The sequence below is a fragment of the Garra rufa genome, chromosome 8 (assembly GCF_049309525.1).
Source record: "Garra rufa chromosome 8, GarRuf1.0, whole genome shotgun sequence".
Taxonomy (NCBI): Eukaryota; Metazoa; Chordata; class Actinopteri; order Cypriniformes; family Cyprinidae; genus Garra; species Garra rufa.
In genome coordinates, this window is record NC_133368.1 from 13452350 (window position 1) to 13463961 (window position 11612).

General features: G+C 38.2%; 1 protein-coding gene across 1 annotated transcript; it reads left to right on the forward strand.

The window, feature by feature from the left end:
- Nucleotides 1-5486: 5486 nt before the first annotated feature.
- LOC141340084 (uncharacterized) lies at nt 5487-10846 on the forward strand. The gene is made up of 7 exons (XM_073845018.1): nt 5487-5620; nt 5730-5845; nt 8711-8998; nt 9142-9387; nt 9481-9555; nt 10027-10170; nt 10316-10846. The coding sequence occupies exons 1-7, from the start codon at nt 5487-5489 to the stop codon at nt 10474-10476; spliced, it is 1164 nt and encodes a 387-aa protein (XP_073701119.1). The 3' UTR covers nt 10477-10846.
- The last annotated feature ends 766 nt before the right edge of the window (nt 10847-11612 follow it).

The following is an 11612-nucleotide window of genomic DNA, read 5'->3' on the forward strand; positions in this document are numbered from 1 at the left end:
GGGGACGAGGGAGCCCGGTGGAGCTGGTGGGATGACGGGCCACGGTGGAGATGAGGGAGCCAGGAGCCAAGGCGGAGCCGAAGGGTCGGAGGACCGAGGTGGAGTCCAGGACTCGGAGGCTGGAGGTAGAGACTGGGGATCGACCTGCCTAGGCGGAGCTGGAGCCTGGGAGTCCCGAGATGGGTCCACAATCCTGGATGGCGCAGCCTGAGGGAGAGCTGAGGGACAGACAGGCACTAGCAGAGACAGGGCTGAGGAACTGGCTGCTTTGAGTGGAGGCGGGAGAGGGAGGCTGGGTGGGAACTTCAGAGACTCTGGACGGCTGGACGGGACCAGCGCGGATTCAGGAGAACTGGACAAGACCAGTGGAGATTCTGGACGGCTGGGCGGAACCAGCGGGGACTCAGGACGGCTGGGCGGAACCAGCGGGGACTCAGGACGGCTGGGCGGAACCAGCGGGGACTCAGGACGGCTGGGCGGAACCAGCGAAGGCTCTGGAAGGCTGGATTGCACCAACGGGGGCTCTGGGCGGCGTTCTTGAGGTGCGGGCTCTGGACGGTGCTCTTGAGGAGCGGGCTCTGGACGGCGCTCTTGAGGAGCGGGCTCTGGACGGCGCTCTTGAGGAGCGGGCTCTGGACGGCGCTCTTGAGGAGCGGGCTCTGGACGGCGCTCTTGAGGAGCGGGCTCTGGACGGCTGGACGACCCCAGCGGAGATTCAGGAGGGCTGGGCGTCTCCAGCGGAGACACTGAAAGAGCTAGCTCTGGGCGAGCGGTCACTGGAGGGCGCTCTGGCGGCGCAGTCACTGGAGGGCGCTCTGGCGGCGCAGTCACTGGAGGGACATCGGCCATTTTGGCAGGGGAAACCGGAACGTCGGCCATTTTGCGAGCTAGCATGGCCGCCCGCACTGACCTCAATGGTGGGTCGCGCACGCTGGCCATCAGGATTGGCCACGACGTAGGAGGGTTGGTCGCGGGCTCCAGGCTGGCAAGGTGGGAGAAGCTATTGGTTTGGTATGTGAGGGGTTCAGGCGGGGGGTAAGCCGGCAAGACGGGCTGGGTTTCGTAGTGGGTTGGATGAGGAAACTTACCATCACTCTTTATTTCTTTAACCTCGATACTAGAGCCATTTATATAAAGAGTGAGGTTGATTAGTTCAATCAAGGAAAAATCAAATATGGGGGAGTTGCATCGGATTGTTTCCGCATCCAAACCCATACGAAACACCACAGCAAGAGCGAAGTCAGGCCAGCTTACCTGATGGGAGAGCTCAAGGAATTCCTCCACATACCACTCCAATGTTCGCCCACCTTGCCGTAGGTTCCGTAGCCTGTCCTCAGCGTCCGACAGTTTTAATGCTTCGGGAGAGACACCGCTGAATGCTGCGTTCGCCTCCATGAGTGAGCTGAAGAAATTATTTTTTTTGATGGGCTGGTATCCTGTCACGACCACACACAAAGGGAGAAGGTGAGTATCTTTCAAGGTGTTTATTAACAAACGTGCACAGTTCAACACACGTGCAATCAGGTGAATAAAGGTCTCTGTGGTCAAATCTTCAAACAAACACAACAGGTGAGTTCAAGTTCATAAGGATCATAGCGTTAGCAACAGTCACTTCCCTCTAACACGATTAACGTGTTTCACAGGAGAACATCAGAGCAATCCACGAGGAGCACAGGAGAACATCGGAAGAATCCACGAGGAGCACAGGAGAGACAACAGGAGGGGGAGAAGATCCACAGAGAAGCATCCATGCAACTTCGATACCAGCCGCTGAGTGAATGTTTGGGGAGAGTATTTGAAGGGAGTGGTGATTACAGGTGCAGGTGACGGTGATAGAGCTCTGGTGATGGGCGTGGTGCAGTGATTGGGACTGAGGGAACGTGCTGAGGGTGTGACATATATATGTTTGAGAAGACAGGAAAACAATAGGTAAAAGTTCTCTTTTCTCTAAAAGTACAACTTTTTTTAGAAACATTGTCATATACTACTTTTGTATTCACACTTATAACAGATGAGATAATCTATTTGTAGGTGTGATTGAGAATATTTTTTATTATCTTCTGAAATGTTCTGAAAATTCTCCACCAAACTCAAACTTCAAGCTTTTAGAACTACTTCAAACTTTCAGGCTTTCTCAAGACAAGCTAAAGTTCGTCTTAAACTTTTTTATTCAATTTAGAACACACATTGATAATAATAGGGACCATTATTAATAACTGAGCACCAATATTTTTTTTTTTTACTACTGAGCAACCAAATATTAATTTGTGATTGTGAATAATGCACCAGTGAACACTATTACATATTTTTCTTATACATAGTCACTCAGTCCATTATAATCATGACACTGACTTGCTATGCACTTATCCTTCAACAGCATTAAGTAAATGATATGTTAAATGTATTTAAAATTTACATTTTATATTCATGAAACAGATTTTGGTCTTTATGAAGATTGTGACATTAACTTTATCTGTGTAGCCAGTGCAATGACTCACACCATTAAAAAAAAAAAAAGAAAAAAGTTTGAAGTAAACCAAAGTATGAGTTGCATTGAGGTTTCCCGCATGTGGTAAATGCAGTTCTCACATTTGGCTTAAAGAGGTCATCGGATGCCCATTTTCCACAAGTTGACATGATTCTTTAGGGTCTTAATAAAAGGAACTATTTTATCCTATTTGCTTACAAGTTGATTCTAGTATCTCTCTGTTGTTCAAAGAAAGAAGAAAAAGAAAACCTAAATCTCTAATACCAGATTATGCAAATCAAACAAAAACTTTTAAAGTTCTAATAAAACACACACACACACACACACACACACACACACACACACACACACACTTTCTATCGCCCTACACCTACCCTACACCTAAACCTAGCCCTCACAGGAGATTGTGCACACTTTTACTTCATCAAAAAAAAACTCATTGTGCATGATTTATAAGCCTGTTTCCTCATGGGGACCTGAGAAATGTCCCCACAAGGTCAAAATCTACTGGTATTCCTATCCTTGTGGGGACATTTGGTCCCCACAACGTGATGAATACCAGGTACACACACACACACACACACACACACACACACACACACACACACACACACTGGTTTACATGTTTTATGGGGACATTCCATAGGCGTAATGGTTTTTATACTGTACAAACCGTATTTTCTATCGCCCTACACATACCCTACACCTAAACCTAGCCCTCACAGGAGATTGCACACCTTTACTTCATCAAAAAAACTCATTGTGCATGATTTACTGTATAAGCCTGTTTCCTCATGGGGACCTGAGAAATGTCCCCACAAGGTCAAAATCTACTGGTATTCCTATCCTTGTGGGGACATTTGGTCCCCACAACGTGATGAATACCAGGTACACACACACACACACACACACACACACACACACACACACACACACACACACACACACACACACACACACACACACACACCATTAATTGTTTATTTAATAGTTTAATTTTCCATAATTTTTGTCCTTGGATTTTCTCTTTGGCCCACCATGGTATTAAATGCTGGGTTAAAAACAACACAGCACTGAGTAAAATATGGACAAACCCAGCAACTGGGTTGTTTGAGCCATGTTTATCCCAACCTTCTGGGTAGTTTTATTTAAGTCAACTAATGTTTAAAATTTCTATATGGCTGGTTTAACCCAAAAAAATCAGACACATAATACTAGAGGCATCAGCAATAATCAAAAGGTGAACAGACATCATTAGGCACAAAACTCATTAGGATATTACAGTTTTTTTCAATTGTTTACACACAATTTTGAAAACTGGGTTCTTTTTTTCAAAATATAATCACAATTATCCAAACACCACACTCAATTTGCAGAATTTCTAGATTGTTTGCAAAATGACACACTTCAGTCAAAGCATACACATTTCAGTCAAAACATATACACATATTTGTGAAAATGCTATTAGTTTTCATTTAACCAACACAGTCCTCAATGATCAGACACTATTGCAGACAGTTTCACACTGCTGTGATAAATAAAAAACACATTTGTAAAAAAATTAGTTTGAGATATAGGGAGAATGAACACAAATAGGCCTACTATAAACTTACCAAGCACTGCACAACACAACATGCACTGATGCTGCAGACTGAATATTTCAAGTATTTATTTCAATTCATGAAATACAGTATTTCTTACCATAATCAGTTACACAGTAATCAACCAACAATGAAATCAATGAAACAAATAAAATCTGTAGACAAATAAAAATTACTGCATGAAGTACATGCAGTTTGACTCTGAAAAAAAAGCCTTTTATCGCACACCTGAGTGCTGCGTTTTCAAATTAGCACATGTGTGCTTCCACACCTTGTGGATTTGATTATCCAATTCGTTCATTAGTGTGGTCATTGGCAATCCGGGGCTTTGTAATGACAAGGAAGTAACCTCACAATCCTTATCTTTGTCTAAGGTGTCGAAATGTGTGTAGAGTTTTACAAATCACTGTGTGTAATGTTTTGCAAAAAGAGTGAAGCAGACATTGTGTGTAATGTTGTGCAAATCTGTGGCGGTGTTTTGCTCCTTGGAGTAGAATTTTGCAAATTGTGTGGACATTTTTATTTTAGAGTGTAAACAATTGTCAAAAACTGTAAGTAAAGATCGTGTTTCATGAAGATATTTTGTAAATGTAAATGTAAATGTCCTACTGTAAATATAGCAAAACAAACCAGTGGGATCAGCTTTCAGATGATGTATAAATCTCAATTTTTAAAAATTGATCCTTATGACTGGTTTTGTGGTCCAGGGTCACAAATTAATAAATGTTAACTTTCAATCTATTTTGGGTTCATTTTAAGCAAGGCAAGAAATATAGCCATTTTTAAGCAATAGTGGAGTTACATAAATCTATCCATTTAACCCATCCATTGGGTCAAAACAACCCAATTGCTGGGTTTGTGTACCTATTGCACCCAGCGCTGCATGGAGTTGTGCACTGTTAGTTCTGCATACAAAATATTGACCCTCCTGGAGTTCTCTAGGCTTTCTATTGACTGTAAATTTAATCTGCTATTTTAGCAATAAGTACAAGTGGATATCGCAACGTATGCATTGTCTCATATTACAGTTTTTCTCAATTGCTAAATCACTAAACCCTATTGTCTGAACCAAATGCTCAGTTGCCTGAACCCACTGATTGAATCAATCACTCTTTTGGCAAAACCATAAGCACTTTTCACGTGTTTAGACACAACTTGCCAACACATTTTCATTGTGATGCACCCGTGCTGCATGATGGTGAGCACAGGTTTCAAAAGTCAAACACAATTAAAGCACATGTGTCACCACTTGAACACAACAACTCAAAATTGATCACACTTGTGGCTAATGATGTGATGGAACATATACAGTAAGCCGGTTCAGAGAGCACTGGTTAGTGTTGGCGTTCCTGGGCAGCGTGGTGGCAATGTCACATTATGTGCTGCCATCAGCAATCATGGGGTTGTCCACCATCATGCCAACCTGGGGCCCTACAACACTCACCAGCTCCTCATTTTCCTCAATCACATGCAAGATGCTCTGTCAGGGCAGCAGGATGAGCATCCCATCTATGTTGTTGTTTGGGACAATGTGAGTTTTCAGAGCATTCCAGGTTAGAGAGTGGTTCAATATGAACCAAGGTTTTATCAATCTTTGCCAAATATCCTGCAAGCCATGGGACTTGCCTGTGGTGACATAGGTGTGGAGGCATGCCAGGGGTTTTTTCCCCCGTTGCCTGGCCAGAAAAAATGTGGCCTTTGATGTGGATGAAGTCCTGTGGCCTGACCCAGTACGGAGACATGATGCTGTGGCTGAGTAATGCACTTATTTGTATATTTTTGTACTTTATTTTTTACATGGGCTTACTGTTCACAAGTGGCAAATGCATACGATTTCTGTTTGTTTTTACAAGTGCTACGTGTAAATGCAAAAGATTTCTGTTTTGTCTTTTTGTACAAGTGCTAAATGCACAGGTTTTCTTTGTTTTGCAACATGCATTTAGCCTACACTGAACAATAAATATTTATTTCTCCAGCTTTGTGTCCTGAGCATTGTGTTTTCTATTTTTCTACGTAGTGTTTAGTGACTGTTCAGTAGTGTTTTTAATTTTGATTGACTCGGGGCACGATTTGACAACTTAGTTCAGTTTTGAGCACAGATTGAACTGTTTTGAGGTGAAAGTTTGGTTTTGCAAGAAGAGTCTGAGGTTTTGTGAATGTAGCTTGAAAATTGGGTTTTGTGTTCACAGTTTAGAGAAAAGGAGAGCAGCTTTCAAGAAATGTGTCTTAGCAATCGAGAAAAACTGTAAACCTTTAAGAATTACACGATTTTTTGTGATTTCGCCTCTTCAAATCTCCTCCAGATGGCAGTATTGAGATAGTGAAAGCATGTCATGATCCATATTGTATTGGGAACCCAATTGTGAGTGAAAAAAATAATTCGATGAAAATATTCTGGCCAGAAAATGCAGAGTAGGATAACGGGGCTAAAGGCACATCTTAAGAAAAAATGTGATTTTCACTGTGCCCAGTGTGATTGCAGAAAAAATATACATTTGGAGTAACAGATTTTGTGTGAAAATAAATGATACAAGTCGTTTATTTTGTTAAAAATCTTCTAAATATATGAGGTGGCAAGGGGGCCCTAAAAGGCTCACAGTATTGATACAAATAATTTAGCTACAATAATGTTTTTTGTTTTAAATAATGTCTGTGTTAATTCTTGCTCAAAACAATCACTTTAGTAACGTTTAGACTATTTTATGGTTATTTTGATAAATAAAACAATACATTTTTGTTCAATAAATATACGATCATTAAAATATGTAAAAAAAACAAACAAACATATGTTTAAAATACAGAAACAAAATAATTTTAAAATATAAAAATTCTGAAAGCATTGAAGCAGATCCCATAGTAATTTAATATAGATTTACAGTAGTAACAACAAATTATATTTTATTATATGACATGATTGCTGGCATGTTTTTAAATATTATGGTTTTATTCTAAACATAGTGATTATCTTTAAGATGGACACCCAACATAATATATGATATTTACCATCTGAATCTAACAATGTCATGTGTATTAATTACCATGTTATTTATTGTGCCTTTAGGCCCCAACAGCAGGGGTGCTTTTTACATATTTAACATATTTAATATATTTCATTTTACATATTTAAAAACTGTTGCTTTAATTATCTTAAACAAAATTGAAAATCATTATGAAGACCTTTGTCTCAAGACATATTCAAGAATTTTAGCGATTCTCAATCGCTACTTAAATCTACAACATTTCTAAAAACATCAAATATTAGATAAGAATAATTTTGCGTCAGCCAAAATTGCATGTGTATCTTAAAAAGCTGATGTTTTGCAAAGTGCTACAGCATGTTTTTCTGCCATCTAGTGCTTTAGAGGAAAATAATATCAAAGGTGCCTTTTACCCTGGGGCTCCTTTAGCCCTGTTGTACCCTACACACATTTTTCAATGACTTTTTATATGTGAAATAATTGCAAAATAAATGCATAGACCATAGACCATCTCGGGACCAAGGCAGGTGACAGGTAGCTAGTTCTATGTATTGTAATATGTTATATTATTAAAGGATTATTCACTCCTTCTGTTTCAGCATTTTTGTGCTTTTATGGTGTTTTGTAAACTTGTGTTAAAAGTAAAATGAATATTAATATGTTAAATTTAACTTAGTAATATGCATTGCTAAGAACTTCATTTGGACAACTTTAAAGGTGATTATCTTAATATTTAGATGTTTTTGCACCATCAAATAGTTGTATCTCGACCAAATACCAAATTTATACAGCTTTCAGATGATGTGTATATCTCAATTTCAGAAAATTGACAGTTTTTTTCCAAATTCCAAATTCCAAATTGACTGTTTTTGTGGTCCAGGGTCACAAATATGCATTAATAAATATATGTAAATGTAGACATAGCATGCTTTTCACTACTGTTAAATAAAAGTGTTTTATTCAATTCATATTTATTGATACATGAATGGAATCTACACAAACCTCTGAATGCCCTGTTAGTACACTAAATTACTGGCAGTGTAGTGACACTCACCCCCACACACCCAGAAACGCACATACAGGAAACTGTACCACTGTGAGCTTGACATCTTAAAACAGAACAGCTCACCCAGAAATCTGCGTGAAAATGCTGCAAAACTTGACATTAACTCTCCTCATTAATTTAATTTTCATCTTCTCCACTGGTAGGTTGTTGTTGTTAAATTATATATATTTTCTTAAATATCACTTGTCTGATTATAGACTTTATTAGTAAACCAAATAAGAAATCGCTTGCATGGTTTGTGGTGAAATTTTAGTTTCATTTATCAGTCGTCAAAGATGTGTAACAGAAACCTAATTTTTTATTTAATTTGCTGTTGAAACCAATCACATTTCATTGCATTTCATAAGGTTTCATATTAATCATTTATTCACTTAGACTCAGTCATGTTTCTCATGTAAGATTGATTACTTTGAGTTAAACCATTTTAATCAATCACAGTCTTTTTCTCACTATTGTGTTAAATCAAATCATGTCAGCAGTATAAAGGTCAAGGTAACTGTGTGCTTGATACGCAACACACAGCAGCATTTTCTCACTGTGTTACTGATACTTCAGCTTTTTTACTGTTATTTTGTAGGTAAAATTGTATCTTCATGCCTCTACAAAGAGGTGGGTGATAAAGTAGTGATTCCTTTTGGTGGAGAAAAATTAGATGCATACGACGAACTGAGATGGTCACATAATAAAAAGAGAGTTTATTATAAAAGAGGCTCAGCAATTAAGGAAAGCGAGCTCAATGTTGATCAACATGGATCCCTGGTACTGGAAAATGTACAGAAAGACAAATCTGGGGAGTACACAGGCGTCGCCTATAATGAAGAAGGAGGCTTATTAAAGAAAACTGATCAACAGCTCTGTGTACAAGGTACATCTTAGCTTGTGTTCTGCTGCTATTCAAGCCTACATTCTTGTCAAGTATCATTTCTGTCCTCTCTATTTGTCCCACAAAGTCATACAAGACCATGTGTGTTTCTGCAATATGACTTGCTGTTGTTGTGTGCATTTCAGAGCCAGTGCCTGAACCTACAGTCATGTTTGAGGCCGTAGAAAATGAAGTAAATTTGATTTGTAGTGCAGTGCACAATGAATCAACAGTTGTATGGATTAAAAATGGCATGAATGCAAATGTGACAGGTGCCGTTTTACACATCAACTCATCTGAGCTCAAATCTGGAGATACATTCTCATGCACAGTCAGCAACATGATAAACCAGAAGTCAGCGAAAGAAGTTAAACTTGTGTGGTCTGACACAGGTCCAGTATATTAAAGTCATATGTATTCTCATGCATGACAACATTGCTGCCTATGAATTAGACTCTAATAAACATGTTATAACCCATTTAAAGGTCTACATGCAACAATTGACAATGATGACAGAGAAAAAGAAGTGAACAGCAATAGCGGAAATACAACTGCAAATGGTAATTGTTTGTTTCTCTAGCATGTTAGAGTTGCCACTGAGGAATTTCTGTCCTGAAGCACCTTTTATTAACCCTGAATGTTTGTCATAAATTTGATATACATTTTATACATATTTGCTTACTGTACATTATCTATTTATGTTACTGTACACTCTTAAAAATAAAGGTGCTTCACGATGCCATAGAAGAACCTTTTTTGTCTAAATGGATCCATAAAGAACCTTTAATATCTGAGGAACCTTTCTGTTTCACAGAAGGTTCTTTGTGGCAAAAGAAGGTTCTTCAGATTATAAGAAAGTAAGAAAGAGATGGTTCTTTGACTGAATGGTTTTTTGTTGAACCAAAAATGGTTCTTCTATGACATCGCTTGAAGAACCATTTCAAGCACCTTGTTTACATTTGCTCAAATTATAAATAATGGTAATGAAAAATGTTAAGAAAATACTTTATTTGGATTTGGTTCTTTTCTAGATGAGGCTACCCAGACATTTCTAGGCTTGGATTTCTGGTGGACGCTGGTGATCCTGACAGGAGGAGGATGTTTCCTCCTCATACTCTTCATCATCGGCCTGGTCTGTGTCTGGTACTGTGGACAAAAGAAGAGAAAGGCAAAAAGTATGTTTCTAGTGATACATTTGTCATTTACTGCTTTTGTTTTCAGACTTAGAACTGATGAGAATGTCTATTAGGTGTGCTTAAGGTAATAATATCATTCAGTGTGGGTTCTGAAATTCTAAAATATTCTCTCTCTGTTGGGCAGAGGAAGAAGAGTACCGACTAACAGCTCTAATGCCAGATCACACAAATCAGCCTGATGATCAGTACATGCAGCAAACCACATCTCAGAGGGCTTCCAAAAGCCAGCGTCCTCTTCCACCCTTACCCATTCCCCAAGGTCCTCCTTATTTCGGACCCGTATAAAAGAGCAACCTAGCCTTCAAGAGACATTAAGACCAATACCAAGACAAATGCTGAATAATATATTGTTTACATGATAAAAAAACTTTTGGTCACAATAAGGAACAATTAAATAAGAAAATAGTAAATAAAATAATATATTTTTGAGCCTCTTAAGCTCAGCAATGCTGTGCACCAAAAAATTTATAATAAAAAATATTTAGTGACACTTTCACATTGATAATAATCAGAGCTATTAATGATATTAAGAATGATGTCTGAAGGAACACTCAAGACTAAAGTAATAATGCTGAAAATTCAGCCTTGCATTAAAGGAATAAATAACATTTTAAATATATTCATATGGAAAATAGTTATTTTAAATTGTAATATACTGTTTTTACGAAATAAATGCAGACTTGTTGAGCATCTGATGATAAGAGATGTATTTAAAAAACATTAACATAATTTATGTTATTACAGTAATATTTTATGTAAACGATTTGGATGCATCCTTTATTTTATTTATATTTTTTCTTGATTTATTTTTTCTTTTCTTTTCTTTTTTAATGTTTACACACTTGTTCAGTTGCTTTACATTAATTCTTTGCTATTGGATCAAACCCCACTGAACATACATATATATATATATATATATATATATATATATATATATATATATATATATATATATATATATATACATATACACACACACACACACACACACACACACACACACACACACACACACACACACACACACACACACACACACACACACACACACACACACTATCAGTCAAAAGTTCAAACAAAAATACTTTTAGTGTTTTTAGAATACTCTTCCAAAATACAAAATACAGCAAAAGCAGTTATATTTTGAAATATTTTTACTATTTAAAAGCTAGATTTTCAGCATCATTACTTCAGTCTTCAGTGTCACATGATCCTTTGGGAATCATTCTACATTTACATTTACATTTACTCATTTAGCAGACGCTTTTATCCAAAGCGACTTACAATTGGGAATACAACAAGTGATTCATCCGAAGGAGGCAGATCGACATAGGAAGTGCTCAAAAATACCATATATCAGGCGTTGTTAGAAGAGTGCAGGCTAGAAGGAGAAGATCAAGAAAGAGAGGAGAACAGGCTAG